We start from the raw sequence: 19,582 nt of genomic DNA, 5'->3' as shown, positions 1-19,582 counted from the left end.
ACTTGGGCCCCCTCACACTCCCAGCTGCAATGTTCGACTTCCAGCCTTCTTGCCAACACCCCCTTCCAGCTGCCCCTCTCAAAGGCACCATTGTGCCTGCCTGGCACAGCCACAGAGGAGGGCTAAAGAGGAAGAAAACATTTTCTGCCCATGGGATGTTCTTAAGCAGGTTGTGTAGACATGGCTTCCACGCTACATTCCTGGAGCCCACACAAACCTGCCAGAACTCCATCATTCCTGTCACAGATGGCAGCCACCATGCGGGCTAAGTGCTCCCCTTCCCCAGCTCACTGTCAGAGTCTTGTGCTACCCAGCATACAGCTGGGTAGGACAAGACTGGACACCACAGGACCAGGGGGAGGGATGTCATGATGGCAACCCCCCGCTTTTTTTTTAATTCATTCAGCACACTCTTGCTTGCCAAAGCAAATTCTGAACTTAGGATCTCTGAACTGGAAGAAGAGTTAGCTCAATTTACACTCAACAAAAGATTCATTCTAGCACATTCTAATCATCTGAATACCCCAAGGGTGAGAAACTGACTACTTCTCAAGAAGACTGTGCATGGCTGGACAGCCGTGGCTTGCAGAAAGTTTTTCCTTATGATGAACAAGAATTGTGAGTGCCATTCCTCACCATCTGCTTCTCTGGTTGGCACTTGGCACAACACTTGGAACAAAATAGGTGCACAGCATTTGTGGGGTGCAGAAATTCCCATCTATTGGGCATATCTCCATCCTTCAGGGTCAATGAAACATGCTGTCTCACTCCTCCACAAAAAGATTCTTCACAGGACTAAAGGGGTATGCTTGACATAGTCTCCCATTAATCTCTTCTTAATCTACCCTGAGCTATGCTAGGCCTCCATTTATAGACCCATGACTAGCCTGACTTGATAACCTACTTTTTTAATGTTTTCCTTTGGATGAACAATTGAATTCCTTGTATCTAGAATGTTCCCAATTGTTACTTCCAGAAAACAAAGCACACAATGAACAGGCATCAAGCATGTGCTCTCTACATTGGACTGGCTTCTTGAACTTGCTGCTGGCAGCACTTGCAGGAATCTTGAAGGCCAACAACACCACAAACTCTGTTCCAATGGGAAAAGAAAGTCCTTCCTTGGTTTCTCTGAGACAATGTTTCCTCACCTAAAAAAATAAATAAGCGTCCAAACACTGACATTGCAGGGTTAAAAGATTAGACATAAAATATTCAGTGCTAGGTTCCTAACAGCTACTCAAAAATGATACGTATTATTATCTAACATATGAGGATATTAGTATTATTTATTATCTTACTGCCCATACAAGACATTAGTTTCTAGATGGATGTAAAATAGTCTCTCTGAATGCATAGCAAGCCATTGTCCTGAAAGATTATCTTGCATGGTAGGCCTTTGATTGTATGTAAGAAGTTCTAAACTGACTTTCCAATAATGCTGTCAGCACATCATACAGCATCTTTTCTTTCCTCACAATACATACCATGTTTGGTTTGGTTTGGTTTGTGCTGGTACTGGGGCTCAAATGCAGAATATGGATGCTGCCTCTTAGCTTTTTTCACTCAAGGCTGGTTCTCTATCACTTGAGCCATGGCCTCACTTCCAGTTTTTTCACTGGTTTGTTGGAGATAAGACTCTCATGGACTTTCCCACCTAGGCTGGCTTCAAAAAGTGATCCTCAGATCTCAGTCACTTGAGTGGCTAGGATTATAGGCACAAGCCGCTGGCCCAGCTTCCATACCCATTTATTAACACTAAAAGTATTCTCTCTAGTTCCTTTCTAGGAAACTCTCTCAATAAATTTCCCTTTTCTGGCCATAGGAACCTGCAAACAGGAAGATACCTATGTCCTTTTCGATCTTGATATTTCTAGCCAGGGATGAGCTAGTGTCAAACTGCTTATTGGTGCATTTCTTCCCAACTCTCCTTTCCATGATGCCCTTGGTACCTTGAAATTGGCTGTAGTGGGAATATTTACAGCATAGAACATAACAAGCAGAGTTTTTGTTTCTTTTGTTGATTAGTTTTTTTTTTTTTCCTGAGTTCAGCATTTAGCAGAACAATGTTACCTAAAACAATGTAAGCACCTCAAGGACAGGGATCCTGTTCTATTGTTGCTCCCTCTCTTGGATCCAGCAGAAAATAAGTCAATTCTTATTACTCCTTTATCCTGGGACTGGGAATGAAATTATGGCCTCACATTCTTGCTTAGCTTTTTTACTCAAGACTGGTATGCTACCATTTCCAGTTTTCTGCTGGTTAACTGGAGATAAGAGTCTCATGGACATTTCTACCAGGGCCATGTTTGGATCTTGATCCTCAGATCTCAGCCTCCTAAGTACAAGGATGACAGATGTAAGAAGCCACCAGCACTCGGCTCTCATTATTCTTGATGGATACTATGAGTGCTCTGTCTTCTGCTTCTATGAACTGTGTCTTCCATGCTTTGCTCCTGTTACCAGGGTATGGATTTCCTGTAGTTATGATCAAAGGACCACTTTGTACAGACTTGAGCTGTCTTTTATATCTCTTCCTATCCTGGGCATGCAGTGACTTTATGGGTTCACCATATTAATCTTGAGAGTTTGAGGAAATTTCATCTGGAAGAAAGGAAATTTTGTCAGGTTTCTTCATGGAACATCTTGGTTTCCATTTTAGGATTGTTTTCCACACACTCATTTTTCAGTGCACAGATTTTGGACATGTGATATGGGTAAGGCATGCCAGGATCTATTGAAAATACAGAGCTGTGCAAGATATGATCCCCACCATCGCTTAATTCCGAAGTTACTGGGAGGACACATGGGCAAATATTGATTCTATTTACAAGGAAAAAACTAAGCAATGAATATTTGGAGAAGAGGAAGGAAGATCACTTTCTAGCTGAGCAATTGGGAGCAACCTCACTGAGGAGCTGATTTCCAGTGGGAGGGCTTGAGATTTACCAGGCATGATAGAGCCATCTTCCCCAGCTTCTCTCTTTTTTCCAAGCCAAAGGGGATCCTACAGAGTCCAGCCTTACCCCCTCTGACTTTCACTATAGACTGCCAAACGAATTCAGATAGCACCTCCTCCCAGCAGAAATATTCCCATTATAAGAGGGAACTACTACCCCATCCTGTCCTCAGCCCTATGGGCCCCTGAGGTTGCATAGAGAAGTTTTCTGGTCATCTCTCTTTACCTAATACCTGTCCATGTCCTGCTCTCTCATAAAAGGGGTGAACGAATAGAGCATGGGTCAGATGTGTATGTTCAGCCACCCCTCTAGCTTCAGTGTGGGTCAAAAGCTCTCACATGGAGTTCAGGCATCAAGGACGATCAGCTTACCTCCTGTCTCCCCTTCTTCCCTTCCAAGCCATCAGAACCCTTGTTCAAATGTGTCCACATATGGTTCCCCTCTTTAGCACCCCTCTCTTTTTCCCCTACTGTATCTGAAGATTATTTTCTCTAGACAAACATTTTGCCACTTCTCTCCTCCAAAGAGCTACCATCTCACCCAGTTCTCCCACTCACAAGGAAAGGAAAGGGCCCCAAGAAAGGACCTCAGTGTCTCCCTTCAACCTCTCATCTTCTACTTCTCATGGTAGTCATTCTCAACTTCCTGTTCCTTCTGTGCATGAGTCCATCCCATGAGTATGAGTGGTGTATCTCCTGTACCTCAAACAACTGGGAAAAGTCTTTCCTAATCATATCACCCCTTTTAGATACCACCTTCCCTCCCCAGTTCTACATAATACCAAACCTCATGGCTCTTCCACCTCTGTTCCTCTACTGTCACCACCTCTACTTACCTTGGAGTTCTAGTAGGGACCTAGCTCTTTCTTGAGCTTGGGGTGTCATCTGGGAAGTTTACTTCCTAATTTTAGGCCTCATCATTCTCATTTTCAGCCATTAGAGTGATCTTGTGTTCCATCTGGCTTTACCATTTTGAGACTCTGGACTTTGGCCTTCATCCAGTAACCATAATTCCTCTCTATGAATTTAGGATTTGTTAGTTGTCAATCCAAATGACCACAGATCTAATTCTAGAGCAGCTGAGTTAAAGTCCCAGTATTAAGGAAGGAAGGAAGAAAAGAAGGAAAGAAGGAAGAGAGGAAGGAAGGGAGAGAGAAGAAGAGGAAGGAAGGAAAAAGGAGAGAAAGAGAATGAGAGAGAGAAAGGGAGGGATGGAGGGAGGAAGAAAGGAAAAATGGAAGGAAGGAAAGAAGAAAGGAGGGAATATGTTCCTCCTGATGTCTCAAGAATGTCATAATCAGCAGGGCACCAGTGGCGCACGCCTGTAATCCTAGCTACTCAGGAGACTGAGATCTGAGGATCACAATTCAAAGCCAACCCAGGCAGGAAAAGTCCATGAGACTCCTATCTCCAATAAACCACTAGAAAACCGGGAGTGGCCTTGTGGCTCAAGGGGTGTGGCTCAAGGGGTAGAGGGCTCGCCTTGAGCTCAAGAGCTGAGAGATAGTGCCCACACCCAGAGTTCAAGCCCCATGACCGACAAAAAAAAAAAAAAAGAATGTCATAATCTGGGGCTTGGAAAGTGGCTCAGTGGAAGGGTGCTTGCCTTGCATGCATGAGACCCTGGGTTCAATTCCTGAGCACCACATAAGCAGAAAAAGCCGGAAGTGGTTCTGTGGCTCAAGTGGTAGAGCGCTAGCCTTGAGCTGAAGAGCTGAGGGACAGCACCCAGGTCCAGAGTTCCAGCCCTGCAACTGACAAAAAAAAAAAAAAAAGAATGTTATAATCTTAGGAAGTATTCTTGCCAAAAGCCAACCCTGAATCTTATCAAGGCTCTAGTCTAAAAGAACTGACTGAAGCCAGGAGCTAATGGCTCATACCTATAAACTTATTAACTTCTCAGAAGGCTGGGATCTGAGGATTGCAGTTCAAAGTCAGTCCCAACAGGAAAGTTTGAAAGACTCAACTCCAGTTAACCACCAGAGAACCAGACGTGAAGCTGTGACTCAAAGTGGTAGAACACTAGTCTTGAGCAGAAAAGCTCAGGGACAGGACCCATACCCTGAGTTCAAGCCCTACAACTAACCAAAACAAAACAGAACAAAACACTAACTGAGTGAAAATACCAGGGGCAGACTGGAAAAAAAATTTTTAAGCACCTCTGAGATGCAGTCTGCAAAACCCAGAATCTAGGAAACTCCTAAGTGTGGTCCAGCAATCTGCAGCACTGGCATTGCCAGGATGTACATTAGAAATACAGGGTGTCCAGCCCAGCTGGTGACTACTCTGAATCAGAATTATTACCTGGCTAGGATTGCTGAATGTGATTCTAGGAATAGTTGTCACCACATGGGGCTCCTCTGACCATGTGGCTGTCTCAGCTGAAACATGGATGATACCTCAGGTATTTTTGTAATTGTTTCTAAGATGTGTGCTAGCTTTGTAGGGTCGATGGTTGCTGGCAGAGCACAGAGAGACAAGGATTGGAAGCAGGAAGGAAGGGGATTCCACACAAAATAGAGATTTAGGTGATGGCCAGAACCCAACTGTAACTCTGGAGTGAAGCTTAACATCATAGACCCTCTCAAACTTTAAGTCTTTTGAGCATTTATCTTATTTTATTTTATTCTGTCAAAGGGCTAGAACTCAGGGCCTGGATGTTGTCCGGAGCTTTTGTGCTTAGGGATGGTGCTCTACAACACGAGCCACAACTCCACTTCCAGCTTTTTTGCTGGTTAATTGGAGAGAAGAGTCTCATGGACTTTCCTGCCTGGGCTGGCTTTGAATTGTAATCTAGGATTACAGGCATGAACCACTGGTGCCCAGCCTGAGTGTATTTGTTTATTTTTAAATACAAATACAATTTACTTTTTACAAAAAAAATCTAAGAAAGAAAAGAAAAATAAATATAGGCAATCTATAGCTCAAAATAAATGCAAACCTGAAATGTTCAAAAGCTTGTGAAGAGAATTTTAAACTATCTTGAAATTTTTTTTAAAAAAGGAACTTCAAGAGATGTATATCAATTCAATGCAATGTATAGATCTTTCAAGTAAGCCAGTTAGAAAAAAAATGAGATTGTTTAGAAAATTAAGGAATTATTGTCACAAGAGTGATAGTATAGTGAGGACGTTCAATGAGACCACTCAGTCCGCAGTGAAAATGTAAAAGATTTTATTGAGCAAAAAGTGCTGATGCGATGCCAGGACTGCACCTGGAGTTGGGACCTCAGGAAACAGCCCCAAGTGCCAGCAACATAGGCTTTTAAGCATTTTGGGCTAGGGCTGGAAAAGGGAGAGGTTGGGTGCTGGTTTTAGCCAAGATTGTTAAAAGAAATTTGCACCTTAAGTTTAAATTTCCCACCAAGGTTTTGCTGGTGGGAAGCAGGGGAATAGAACAAAGGGTGGTGATGGTTCAGCTGGGTTAGGGCTCTCATTGTTCAGAAAACAGCAGAAGCAGAGTTACAGAGTTCCAAGGTTATGGAGTTACAGAGTTGTGGAGTTACCATTACAGTTACTAGCTAAAATAGCTAGTTACCAGGGAAGTCTTATCCACAGCACACTTACATTTATATCTTAAAATCATTCATTATCCATTTTACATAATTCAAGTCAAATACTACATTCCATCTTTACTTCCTCCACCATATCAATAGTAATATTATTAGGGTACTAGTTAAAGTCTTATTTAAAGATCCATAGTATTTACGGACAAAAATGATAGAAAGTCAGATTTTCCTGTGAAATAGTTCGTTGTTGATGTGGAACAGAGCTAGGCTGAAGTTAGATTAGCTAATTGTTAAGGAAGGGTGGGGGGGCACCGGAAAACAGAGGAGATAATATTCTCTCTACTTATGTTTGAAAATATCCATAATAAGAGGATAAAAAGGAGGTTTCTTTTTTGGCAGTTGTGGGGCTTGAATTCTGGGCCTGGATGCTGACCCTCAGCTCTTCAGCTCAAGGCTAGCGCTCTACTACTTGAGCCACAGTGCCACTTCTGATTTTCTTTCTCTTTTTTTGGAGGGGGGGTTCTGGTTGTGGGGCTTGAACTCTGGGCCTGGCCGCTGTCCCTTAGCTCTTCAGCTCAAGGCTAGCACTCTATCACTTGAGCCACAGCGCCACTTCTGGCTTTTTTTCTTTTTGCTTATGTAGGACTGGAGAATAGAAACCAGGGCCTCATGCATGGAAGGCAAGTGCTCTACCACTGAGCCACCTTCTGAGCCCCCACTTCTGATTTTCTGATAGTTAATTGGTGATAAGAGTCTCATGGATGTTCCTGCCCAGGCTGGCTTTGAACCACGATCCTCAGATCTCAGCCTCCTGAGTAGCTAGGGTTACAGGCATGAGCCACCAGCACCTGGCTTGAAGAGATTAGAAAAATAAAAATCATACAAGATGAGTGGGATTGATGAGGATAACAGTGTCAGGGTATCCAAAACAGAGAACCTTTGAAGCTAGAAGTCCTCAGACCCCTTGAAGCCTGGATGCCATCTCCACTGTGTCCCCCTCCCCTCATCTTTCCAGAGAGCAGCCCAGTAGCAGAGCTACAAAGCAAAATAATCTTCATTCTAAGCAGAGGTGATCTGCCTAAGCATGACATGATGAATTGAGGTTAGAAAAAGGGAGGACTTCCTAGTTGCTAAAAATCGAAATAGGTCATGGAATAAATAGTGGAATCTCCTCTGAGAACCTACAGAAATAACATCAACACGCCCAAAGGTTGGAGGCCTCCACCTCCCATCTTTTCAGGTCACCACAGCGGGCAGCACCTTCCTTCCCTCACCTCCTCTGCTCTCTGTGCCTTTCAGGAGAAGAGAAATGGGTGAGTCCAAGTTCTACTGAGAATTGTAGGGCATTTAAGACACCAAGGATGGAGACGGGAGATGAGTCATTTGCACAAAAATATGCTTTGGCCTTCTTACCTAGACTCTGGTTACCCAGCTGCTGGCACAACACCACACAAACCAGTCATGCCTTGGCTCAGCAGGCAAGAAGCCAGAACTGGAAGTATTGTCTTGGGGTTGGGGGTGCACTATGAAATACTGTGAACCTGCTCAGTGGAGCCTAGGGCACCACCTCCTGTCTGATGTACCCTCCCAGTTACACTCCTGATGAAGCCAGGCTGGTCTCGATGCACCCCAGGCCCACCTTGTACCAAGTGCTCCTGAGCACCTGGCCAGGGGTACACACCTGCAGCATGGCATTCATGCCAGAAGCTGGGGACAATGTTTTGTATTTCAGCTGTGCACACCCACCTATAAATACCTGAGCTCTGCTGAGCACAGGGGAGCCTGTGCTAGTGATGCCCCTGGGACCTGGGCCCTCATTGCTGTGTCCCCAGGAGCTGCACAGGAGGAGGGAGGGCTGGGGGAGGGGGCCAGATGACATCATGGAGCAGTTGAAAGATTTAGCTCAAGAACCCATGGGGCCTGTGTTCCATTTAGGCGGCTATTTTCCACTCTCAGTTTGGCTTCTTCTACCTTTCCCCAGATCTGGGGTTCTAAAAGAAATCGGTATATGGACACTAGATCAAGAACTTCAGAATGGGCCTGCAGGTGTGCACCCCAAGACTCACCAGCTCAACCCATTAAAATACTGCTTAGGCATCTAGGTGGTGATTTCAGGAAGATGTTTCTTGGCACAGGGGTTGGAGAAACAATGCAGGGATTGCTATTGCCTTCCAGAGACCAATGGATTCCTCTCCACGCCCATATTGTTGATGACAAATTAAAGCTCAGAGAAGTTAGCAAACCAACCCAGAATCACACAGATGTCCAGTGTGAGTCAAGATTGAAACTCTACCCCTAGGCATGCTCTTTCCAAGGTACCATACGGCTTTTGGCTCTCCAAATAGGTGTTTTCCAAGGGCATCAAATGGACTCCAGTGTTCCTCCCATCTCTTCCATTCTAACTCTCCCGTCTACATAGGACCCAGGTAGAGGATGAGGGAGAGGCCAGTTCATCAGAAGCAGAGTGAAGACTGTCTGTTCTTCTAAGGAAGGGTTAACAGTTTGCCGAGTTAATAGCTAACACTTCTATCTGGTTTGAGAGATGGAGGGAACAGGACACTTCAAACTGCAAGTAGGGAAGAAAGGTGGCTCTGTGAATGTAGTTTTCCAAGGAGGGTGCTGGTGATTCAGTCCTTGGTGGTGACGGTTGTTCATTTGTTGTTTTTACAAACCTGGCACAGAGACCAGCTATAATAATACTAATGTCCAACACTGATGTGCCAGGCACTACTCTGAGCACTTACAAGATAGAGCAGTCGTGAGAGATTTCAATTATTCAAGCAACAGCTGGGAGTTAAATTTTGCCGTAAGTCTAGCATCAGCAAAAGCCTTACTGACTCATCTGGAGGGCAGAATCTGGCATCTGATGCTGGGTTGACATCTTAGCTCTGTGACCTGTACAGTGGGAAGTTCTACAGCATCAATCTATACCCTGAGAAACTCATTAATGGGGACAGCAATGGTGGCTTCCTCATCACCCAGGATAGTGTGGATAAAGGGCCTGTCCAGTGCCCAAGAAAGAGGACCTGTGAATATTGTTACTCCTCAGAAAGGAGAGGGCTGAGGCAGGTACAGGTGGCTCACTCCTATCATCCTAGCCACTCCAGAGACTGAGATCTGAGGATTCTGGTTTGAAGCCAGCCCAGGTAGACTAGATCTGAGACTCTTCAGTTAACCAATGAAACGTGGGAAGTGGAAGTATGGCTTAAGTGGTAGAATACCAACCTTGAGTGGAGAAAGCCAAACAAGAACATGAGGTTCCTGAGTTCAAGACCTAGTACTAGCATAAAAAAAGAAGGGGCTGCAAGCCCAGTGGAGGATGTTTTCATCAAATAATGAATACATTGAAACGTTGTGGAGTGAAAGTAACCATCTGGTTTAGGAGGAAGGAAGAGAAAGAAGACAAAAACTCATTTCAGAGTGTGGGGAAAAAAGCAAATGCTAAGAATCCTAAGAATTGTATATGAAAAATTCAAGGGTAGCAGACATTCCAAATGAAATTTCTAAGCCAGACTCCAGTAGCTCACACCTGTAATCCTTGTTACTCAGGTGGCTGAGATCTGAGGATCATAGTCCAAAAACAGCCCAGGCAGAAAAGTCTGTGAAATTCTCAGCAAAAAGCCAGAAGTGAAGCTGTGGCTCAAGTGGTAGAGTGCCAGCCTTGAGTGAAAAAGCTATGGGAAAGTGTCATGACACTGAATTCAAGACCTGGTATGGGCACGCAGAAAAAAAAGAAGAGAGAGAAGAAATTTCTAACAAGTCATTATTCATTGAGAAGAAAAGAGAAAAGTATTTGGTTTTTGTTTTTAAGTCTATGGTGGGAAGTGGCACTATGGCTCTTCAGCTCAAGGTGAGTTGAAGAGCCCAGGGACAGAGCCCAGGCCCAGAGTTCAAGCTCCATGACTAACAAAAAAAAATTAAGTCTACAATGGCAACAATACAGCTCAGGGTGAGCCACAAACATGCAAAGAGAGCAAAAGCCTAGGTATCACCCCAAAAGCAACTCCAAACTGAGCTTGACTTCAGATAGACTAAACAGGTAGGAGAAGGCAGATGATGTTTGAGTCAAAGCAAAGCAAACAAAACAGAAGCCAAACAAAGAGATAGCTCAGTGGGACCCTGCCACTCTAGAAGAGATTTGGTCTTTTTCAGAGTAGTTGTCCTAAATTTAAAATGGAAGAACAAATGTAAAAGTGAATATTGTGTCTAAGGTAGAAGAACAGAGAATTTACTGACCTTGCAAAACACACATACGTTTGAATGCAAGTTGCTGAACAAGGTGCCATTCAGGGGCCAGTTTGACAAACCTAGAACACACAATAGGAACTATCCAATGAGAGGCAAACGGACCAATCACACCCTCGTTTTCAAAAAAATAGGAAAAAGAGTATATTCTGGAAGCCACACATTGATATTCTTCATTCTAATACTTGGCAAGATTCTAGAATAGATTCTGCTTGCAGAGATCCACTGCTGAGGAGCTGTCTGATGAGGGCTTTGGTAGTTGTACACTGCAGAGTCTGGTGGGTTTCTCTCTCCTTTTTGTAAGCTCTGGATGCAATCTCAGGTGCACACCTTGCCATCTCATCTAATCTGAATTGAGCCCAACCTCTTAAAACTGTTATGATGGCAATTAAGTCTCCATGTGAGTTAGGTGGAGACATGCAAACCATAGCAATGAAGAAGTACACTACTTGGGGGGATGTGGGGGGAAGGGGGAGGAAAAGAGAGGGAGAGGGAGAAAGAACACACTGGGGCTTACATTCAGGGCCTAGAGCTTTTTACTCAAGGCTGGTGCTCCTACCATTTGGACCACGGTTCCACTTCTGGCTTTTTCCTGGTTAGCTGACTATAAGAATTTCACAGACTTCTCCACACTGGCTGGCCTCAAACCAGGATCCTCAGCTTTCAGGCTCCTGTGTTGCTAAGATTACAGATGTCAGCTACCAACACCTGGATAATGTATGCTTTTATTTTTCTTTCTCACAATAAGCAAGATAAGGAGTTTTGCAATCCGTTTCCCCAAGTTTGTATCCCTACTCTCTTATTTATCAACTGTGCAGTCTTGAGTAATGTAGCTCATCTCTCTGGATCCAGTTTGTTCCTCTGTGAACAAATTAAATTACCCACAATCCTGAGGAATAAGATTCAGAGATAATATATTTCTTGCTGTCTTGTTACCAATATATCTGACCTTATTCCAAAACAGATTTAACTTGAGCACTATGAGAGATGTGCAAATTCAAGTGTTCTAGCCTTCGTACCTGATGGGGATTGTGGATGGTAGAAGCTTGAGAAGGAAACTCTGCTACATCAGCAAGCCTATATGCCAAAATTGCACTTAAAATCCAGATATGAGAAAGAGGCAAATTCTGAAGGCTCTCCAAATCTTAAAATCTGTGTGTGAGTGTGGAGTGTGTGTGTGTGTTACTGGTGCTTGTACTCAGAGCCTGGGATGCTGTTCCTTAGCTTTTCACTCATGCGTTCTAGTAGATGAGCCACAGCTCCACTTCCAGCTTTTTTGCTGGTTATTAGAGTCTCACACGCTTTCCTGATCATTCTGGCTTCAGACTGTAATCCTCTGATCTCAGCCTCCTGAGTAGCTAGGATTAGAGGTATGAGCCTCTAGCATCCAGCTAACAATTACAATCATATATTTTTGCGCAGGAGGGCTAAAATAAGAGTAAATGCAAAGAAATCTTTTCATCCCTTGTGCAGAATGTGTTATGTTTTAGGTTCTGGAGTCAGTGACTCTATAAATCCTCAGAGTGAATAGAAAGGGGCAAAACTGATGTTAACAAGGGTTAACTGGATGGACAACAGTTCAGTGATGACTTGGGGACCATCCTGAGAGCATTTCTAGACCTAGGGAAGCCACATGCTTCTCCAGCAGCCAGGACTGCATGACCTCATCTTACTGCGGTGGTCAAAGCATTAAACTTGATTTGGCAAGGTGGTGGCTAAGGACCTATCTCACATACACACACACACACACACACACACACACACACACACACACACACACACACACACCAGCTTAGGTTGCAATCCACGGAAGACACTAAGAGCTGGCTTTCCTCTCTTTCCCAGTGTGATGGGGTCGAGGTAGACCTGAGCAACATCTTCCTGGAAGGCATTGCCATTCTCAACATTCCCAGCATGTACGGAGGCACCAATCTCTGGGGAGAAACCAAGAAGAACAGAGCTGTGATCCGGGAAAGCAGGAAGAGTATCACAGACCCCAAGGAACTGAAATTCTGTGTCCAAGGTAAGCTAAGCATGAGCAACATTGTGCTAGGCAGTGCCCAGGGGTGGGGTGTGCTTGTGAAACCTCATCAGGGCCTACAGCAAGCTTTCTAAGGTCCACCAGCTTGCCAAGCACCTAGTGTTCTGGGAATAAGCTGACTCATGGTCTCTGGTGTTGCAAAGGTTCCAATCTAATTGAGATGGCAAGACTGGCAATAAAGGAATTCTAAAAGATAGTAAGAAATCACACTAGGGCTCTATAACATTAGGTGTCAAGTGTTGCTTGCATCTGGTTCCAGGTGTCCTCTTGTGTCTACATCCAGGAGGCCAGTGTCAGCCCAATTCACCTGCAGCAGCAATGGATTCCACCATCACTCTTCCTCCTGAGAATACTGTCCACTCAAATTCCACGACTCCACTCATTCCCAGGCTTCCACCTACCTGCTCACTCCTCAGGCTCTTTGCCCTGGCATCCCTTGATGCCAGATGGTTCTCAGACAGAGTACTTGACCTTCTTCTTTCTTCTACTTGTATGTGCCTCTAATTCTATCTCTGGCATACCTTGAACCCCAGATTCATGTGACGTATTTCCTCTGGTTTGTGTAACAGACATCATAAATCCTTGTCCATGATAAACTCCTGTTGTCCCTCCCAAGATTCTCCAGCTCCATTGATAGTAAGTCCGACTTCCCAGGACTCAAGTCAATACATCAGCACCATCCTCAACTCCTCTTTTCATCTCACATCCAGCTCATAAGAACTATGTCAATTCTACCTTTAAAAAGCTAGGATTGCAAGCGTGAGCCAACAGCACCCCTCTCCTAACGCTGTTTTGGTTTTGTTTGTCTGTTTGCTTGTTTGTTTTTTGCTGGTCCTGAGGCTTGAACTCAGGGCCTAACTGCTTTCCCTGAGTTTCTTTTGCTCAAGGATAACACTTTACCTATTGAGTCATAGCTCCACCTCTGGCTTTTTCTGTGGTTAATTGGAGATAAAAGTCTCATAGACTTTCCTTCCTGGGCTGTTTGCACACTGTGTTCCTCACATCTCAGTCTCCTGAGTAGCTAGGATTATAGGCATGAGCCACTGGCACCTAACCCAACTTATTTTTTAATACCTTTGGCTTTTTTAGTATGAAATCAGCACTTTTTATAAAAGCATTGCTAGCTGGACTAATGGAGTTGAACCACATCATTGGTTCATGGGGGGTGCATGTGTGTGTATGTGTCTGTGTATGTGTGCTATTTGGGCTTGAACTCAGGGCCTCGTGCTTTCATTTAGTAGTAGTTGTTGTTATTGTTGTTTTTAAATCATGAGTGGTGCTCTACCACTTTGGCCACATTCCCACTTACAGACTTTTACTGATTAACTGGAGGTAAGAATCTCTCTCACATTTACCTGCCCAGGCTAGCTCCAAACCAGAATCCTCAGATCTCCACCCCTCACATAGCTAGGATGATAAGAGTGAGCCACTGATGCCCAACTAGATCACTGGTTCTTTAACAAGGCCTGCTTCTTGAAAAAGAAGATTCCCAGACCCCAGCAAATCTACCTAATCAATTTCTGGGTTGGATTCTTGGACATTTTAGATTTGCAGTGAGCTTCCCCAGGTGACTGTGATAGTCTGTCACATGTGAGAACCACTGGTAGAGACAGAAATGCCTACTGCCTCCTGCCAGCAAGTGTGTGTTCTTTATGTCCTGAGGTGGGATGTGATTGCACCTCTCAGAGAAGAGGAAAAGCTTGCCTCACCACCGAAGGGAGCCATACTTTGATTGTTTCTTAGTCATCATTTCTTATTCACAATCAGGTTATTCCATGTTAGGACAAGAGCCAGGCGCTGGTGGCTCACGCCTGTAATCCTAGCTACTCAGGAGGCTGAGATCTGAGGATCGTGGTTCAAAGCCAGCCCGGGCAGGAGAGACTGTGAGACTCCTATCTCCAATAAACCACCAGAAAACCGGAAGTGGCGCTGTAGCTCAAGTGGTAGAGCGCTCGCCTTGAGCTGAAGAGCTGAGGGACAGCGCCCAGGCCCAGAGTTCAAGCCCCAGGACCGACCAAAAAACAAAAAAAAAAAAAAAAAACATGTTAGGACAAGATCACCAAGAAGCCTCCTTTATTCCTCCTTCCATTGAGAGAGGACTCAGAAATTTTTCTTTCTCTTTTCCTCTTAAGGCCCCTTTGTTTCACATAGCAAACTTTTCAATTTGTATAAATTATTAAACTGAATGATGCAGTCCTCCTTCCTTCCTTGGCAAGGAAAGATGTGGGTGCTAGCCGAGGACAGGGGGAGGGAGAATATAAAAGTTTCTGCAAATGTTCCCATCCTGCTGTTCCTACCTCAGCCCCAATCCTCGTGTCCAGCCCCTTTTGAACAGAGAAAGGAATGAGTAGAGTAGAATCTTCCTGAAGGCTTGAGGAAGCTTTTGTTGAGATCATGCCTCTGGGAGAACTCAAATTCGGCCTTCCCCATCTGATCTGTCTTCCTCTTCTTCAAGCAGTGTAGAGTGTGTGTGGAATGCCCTTGACCACCATGTACAGGAACTCTCTGCCCCAAATCTCCCTTCCCACCCCCAGAACATGCTGTCAGAGCTAAAAATGAAGCCACTTCCTGTTCTTTAGATGAGGACATAAGCTGATCAAAGCATAGGCCAGGGGGTTGGGGGTGGCAGCTGGGTTTTGTGGACAGCAACTTGGAGCTTTCTGCTTGCAAGATGAAGTGAAATGATGAGGCAAGGTACTGACCTGACAGTCAGGAGAACTGGGTTCCAGCCCACGCTGCGCCTCTCAGCATGTAATCTTAGGTGCATCCTTTCACATTCTTGACTTTCAGTTTTCCCCACCTATAACAGAAAGTCTGACAATCATACTCTGAGTCTCCTTACAGACCCAGAACATTGAAATATAGACTTATTTTGGTGTGTGTGGACTCCTGTTGCATCATGCAAATGCTTTTCCTTTCTGTGTTTTTTCTTTTTTTGTTGTTGTTGTTTTGTCAGTTGTAGGCCTGAACTCTGGGCCTGGGCACTGTCCTCAGCTCTTCAGCTCAAGCTAGTGCTCTACCACTAGAGCCACAGTGCCACTTCCAGCTTTTTCCACACAGCTCAAGCTAGTGCTCTACCACTAGAGCCACAGTGCCACTTCCAGCTTTTTCCACATATGTGGTACTGAGGAATCGAACCCAAGGCTTCATGCATGCAAGGCAAGCACTCTACCACTGAGCCACCTTCCCAGCCCCGCTTTCTGTGTTTTATGTCAGGATTTGTAGGCCGATGGCTAAGGCTTCAGGGTATCCTCTTTACAGGTTCTTCAGTTGTTGAGATTTTTTTTAACTTTTGGGGTTTTCATTGGGACTTGAAGAATGGGAGAAGTCAGGAAAGAATGTGGGACAGAAAAGCTTTATCACCGGAAGTAAAAGGAGAAAAGACAATAGAAGGGGTTATGGTTAAACTTCTCATGGTAGATTAGTTGTTCTCCTAGGAAAACAAGAAAGATGCTCATTTGAGACTGAGATTAGTATCAAGGGTTAGAAGCATGGTCCAGTGACAGAATGCTTGCCTGGCACACTCTAGACCTGCAGTCAGTCCTTACTGCACAAAGAGAGGAAGGGAGAGAGGAGAAAGGGAAGGAAGGAAAAAAGGTAGGAAAGGAGGGAGGGAGGGAGAGAGGGAGGGAAGGAGGGAGAAAAAGAAAATAAAAGAATTCTGTTAGCATGAGTGAGTTCTGTAAAAAAAAAAAAAAAAATTGGCTGATGAAAAGTAATAAGAGTCCCAGGGAAAATAACCAGGCTTACAGTTGAATAACCTGGGTTTAAACTTTGGCCTAAGCTTTCTAGGTTTATAAACCTCGGAAAATTGTCCTACCTCCCTCAGGCTCACTTCCTCATTGATAAAATAAGCATAACAGTCACTCATCGTGAGGATGATGGATGTAAACTTGAGCCATCCTATAAACTCAAACAGCGCACACACCAATCCTGGAGCTTGAACTCAGTCTCAAGCTCTTGCTTGGCTTTTTCACTCAAAGCTGGTGTTCTACCACAGCTTCACTTCAGTCATTTGGTTAATTGGAGTTCAGGCTCTTAGGACTTTTCTCCCTGAGCTGGCTTCAAACCTCAGGCCTCAGAACACAGCCTGTTGATTAGGATTGCAGGTGTGAGCTACCAGCACCTGGCTGGTATAAAGACATAATAGAATGTAGCCTCTTAGATTCATGAACTGTCTAAGGCTATTCCCAATTGTTTCAATCAGTGACCATCTGGCCATCACTGTGAACCACAGTCAGCCACTAGTTCTTGGAAGTAAGAGAAAAATTTTGATGTCCCTCAAATTGTGTGCATTTAACAAAGTTTACTCTGGCCCAGGTCTTTCCTATTGGCTGAGACAAAAAATGTGTCAAATGACCCCTAAAAAGTCTTCAGGAGTCTAAGCTGTACACACTGAGACTCCTCTCAGTGCTGGGAAGTAACCATGGCAACATACATGCCATACCTGTTAAATGTTCATAGACCTACAGCGAGACTTTGCTTTTTATAGGGCATTGCAGCTTTGTCCTTCAGTCTGTCAAGAAGCCCACATTGAGTCAACATGCTCCAAACCAGTCATTATCTTCCCTCTATACACACCCTCCCCTCTCCTACAACCCATTGCCTCCCCAACCGCCACATGTTCCCTGTCTTGTTAATGTCTCTCCTGTTGCCCAAGCCAGATACCCAGAAGTCATGCATTTCTCCAGCTGCCTGGCAGAACTCTTCCATAATAATTTATTTACGTGTCTCTCTCAGCAGACTGCAAGCTTCTCTGGGAGCCCCAGATGTCTTAGTCCTTTCCTCTTCCTTCTCCTCCTCTTCTACCTCCTCTTTTACCACCTTCTCCTGCTTCTTTTCCTTCTCTTCTTTCTCCTCCTCCTCTTCCTCTTCTTTCTCGTCCTTCTCTTTCTCCTCCTCCTTTTATTGTGCCGGTACTGGGGCTTGAACTCAGTGCCTTGTGCTCTTCCTTTTTCCACTCAAAGCTGGTGTTCTAGCACTTGAGCCACACCTCCACTTCTGGCTTTTTTGTTGGCAAAGTGGAGATAACAGTCTCTCTGAATTATCTACCAAGGAGTTGGCTTCAAACCTGAGTCTCATATCTCAGCCTCCTGAGTAGCTAGGATTACGGGCATGAGCCACGAGTCTCTGGCTTATAGTCTCTCCTACATTCTTGGGTCTGACAGAGTCTCTGAGATCTCAAAAGAGCTTCTGAGTATTGATGGACCAAAAGCACCCCACAGTCAGGGTACATGGAATGGTGCGTTAGGGAATCATTTCTGACTTGATCTCTCAGCAAAATGGAATTTGTGTGAATGTTGCTAGCATGCATATCACAGGACACCTCTGCCAGCATCAGGCTGCGTTGGATCTCAGGAGACCTTTCAATCCTCCCACTTCCTACCTCCATGCCTCTCCCTACTCCCAGCTGACCCTCCACCAGGCAGTATCTGTGGTCGATTTCCACACACCTTTCATGGCACCTGGCAATTGCTACCCTCCTGGACTCTGCAGGGTGAGGCAAGAGATAATTCTGCAGCTTTCAAATAAAGACCACACAGTATGGTTGCCAGTTTCTAGAGAAACTGTGATGCTTTCTATATAGTTCTGAAATCTCAGAATCATTGGCCTCCTGGAAACTTAGATAAGAAAAGAGGGTCAACAAAGTAGGCTGCTTGTCCTTGGGCAAACCCAGTCTTTGGTCTTCTAGACTCTTCTAGAGATCAGTAAACTTTTTGTTCTGCCAAGAGCTACATAATAACTACTATGATAACTAGGTTTGGTGGGCCACCATCTCAGATGAAACTTCTAAGCTCTGTTCACCCAACTTGAAAGCAGCCCTAGATGGTTCATAATGAACACATGGGTCTGTGTTTCAATAAAACTATGTGAGTGCCAGCTCTGAAGCTCAAATTTAGTATCTAGGAACTGTTCTTTAGCTTTTTGTGCTCAAGGCTGGTGCTCTGCCACTTGAGCCACAACTGCACTTTTGGCTTTTTACTGGTTAATTAGAGATAAGAGTCTCATAGACTTTCTTACTTAGCTTGGAATCATAACCCTCAGATCTCTGCCACCTGACTAGCTAAAACTATAGCCACCAGCACCCAACTCAGGAAAACTTTGTTGACAAGAACAAATAGCAGGCTGGATTTGGCCCTTAAGCCATGGTTGGACACTCCCTGTGCTAAAACTTTGCATGGCCACAATACTAGGAGCCCAGGTATGGTCAGGGCGTCAGGGTGTGTATGAGAAATGCAGGCTCCCAGGCCTGCAGAACCACAGTTCCACAAGATTTCTGTGTTTGCACAGACACTTGACTTAGAAGAAGCACTGTACTGATGGCCTGGCTACCCGCTTTAGGAATGCCAGGAAGAAACTTGATAGATCAAAAGAATGAGGTCCAAGGAAGGTAACTGACCTTTCCCATGTCACTCAGTAGATCTAGGCCTAGAGCCCAAGTCTTAGTATTCCAAACAAGGAGTATTTCCTACACCTATCAGAGATCCCATCCAAATCTCACCCCAGCCTCCTCATTCTGGCTGGTACTGCTTAAACTCAAAATCACTGGAAATTCAAGGAAAGCAAGTGGTCCTTCTTCCTCAGCTGCCTTCCACGTGGAGAGGACTTTGTTCCGGGTGAGTTTCCTCCTCCCTGACTCCTGTCTCCAAGACCTAGGAGTGGCAGAGGAGATGGAAATGTGCCTCAGGAGGCTGCTGAACAGCTGCAGAGGGAAACTTGCTCACACAGGTTCAGGCTGGAGTAAAACTCCAGCTCGATTCCTGCTTCCAGAGGTCTGCTGTTCAAAATAGAACAAGAACACTCTCACTTTCTGCCTGCAGAAGCAATG

The 19,582-nt window shown here is 44.8% G+C and overlaps 1 protein-coding gene across 1 annotated transcript in view; it reads left to right on the top strand.

The window, feature by feature from the left end:
- Positions 1-19,582, top strand: part of Dgkg (diacylglycerol kinase, gamma 90kDa) — a 139,381-nt gene that overhangs the window by 94,379 nt on the left and 25,420 nt on the right. Inside the window, exon 20 of the mRNA XM_013034766.1 lies at positions 12,558-12,735. Coding sequence (XP_012890220.1) covers positions 12,558-12,735 — 178 coding nt within the window. The remainder of the gene's footprint in view (positions 1-12,557; positions 12,736-19,582) is intronic.

The sequence above is a fragment of the Dipodomys ordii genome, unplaced genomic scaffold (genome assembly GCF_000151885.1).
Source record: "Dipodomys ordii isolate 6190 unplaced genomic scaffold, Dord_2.0 Scaffold196, whole genome shotgun sequence".
In the NCBI taxonomy this organism is placed as follows: domain Eukaryota; kingdom Metazoa; phylum Chordata; class Mammalia; order Rodentia; family Heteromyidae; genus Dipodomys; species Dipodomys ordii.
The sequence above is the reverse complement of the archived record's forward strand: the minus strand, read 5'-3'. Positions and strand labels throughout refer to the sequence as shown.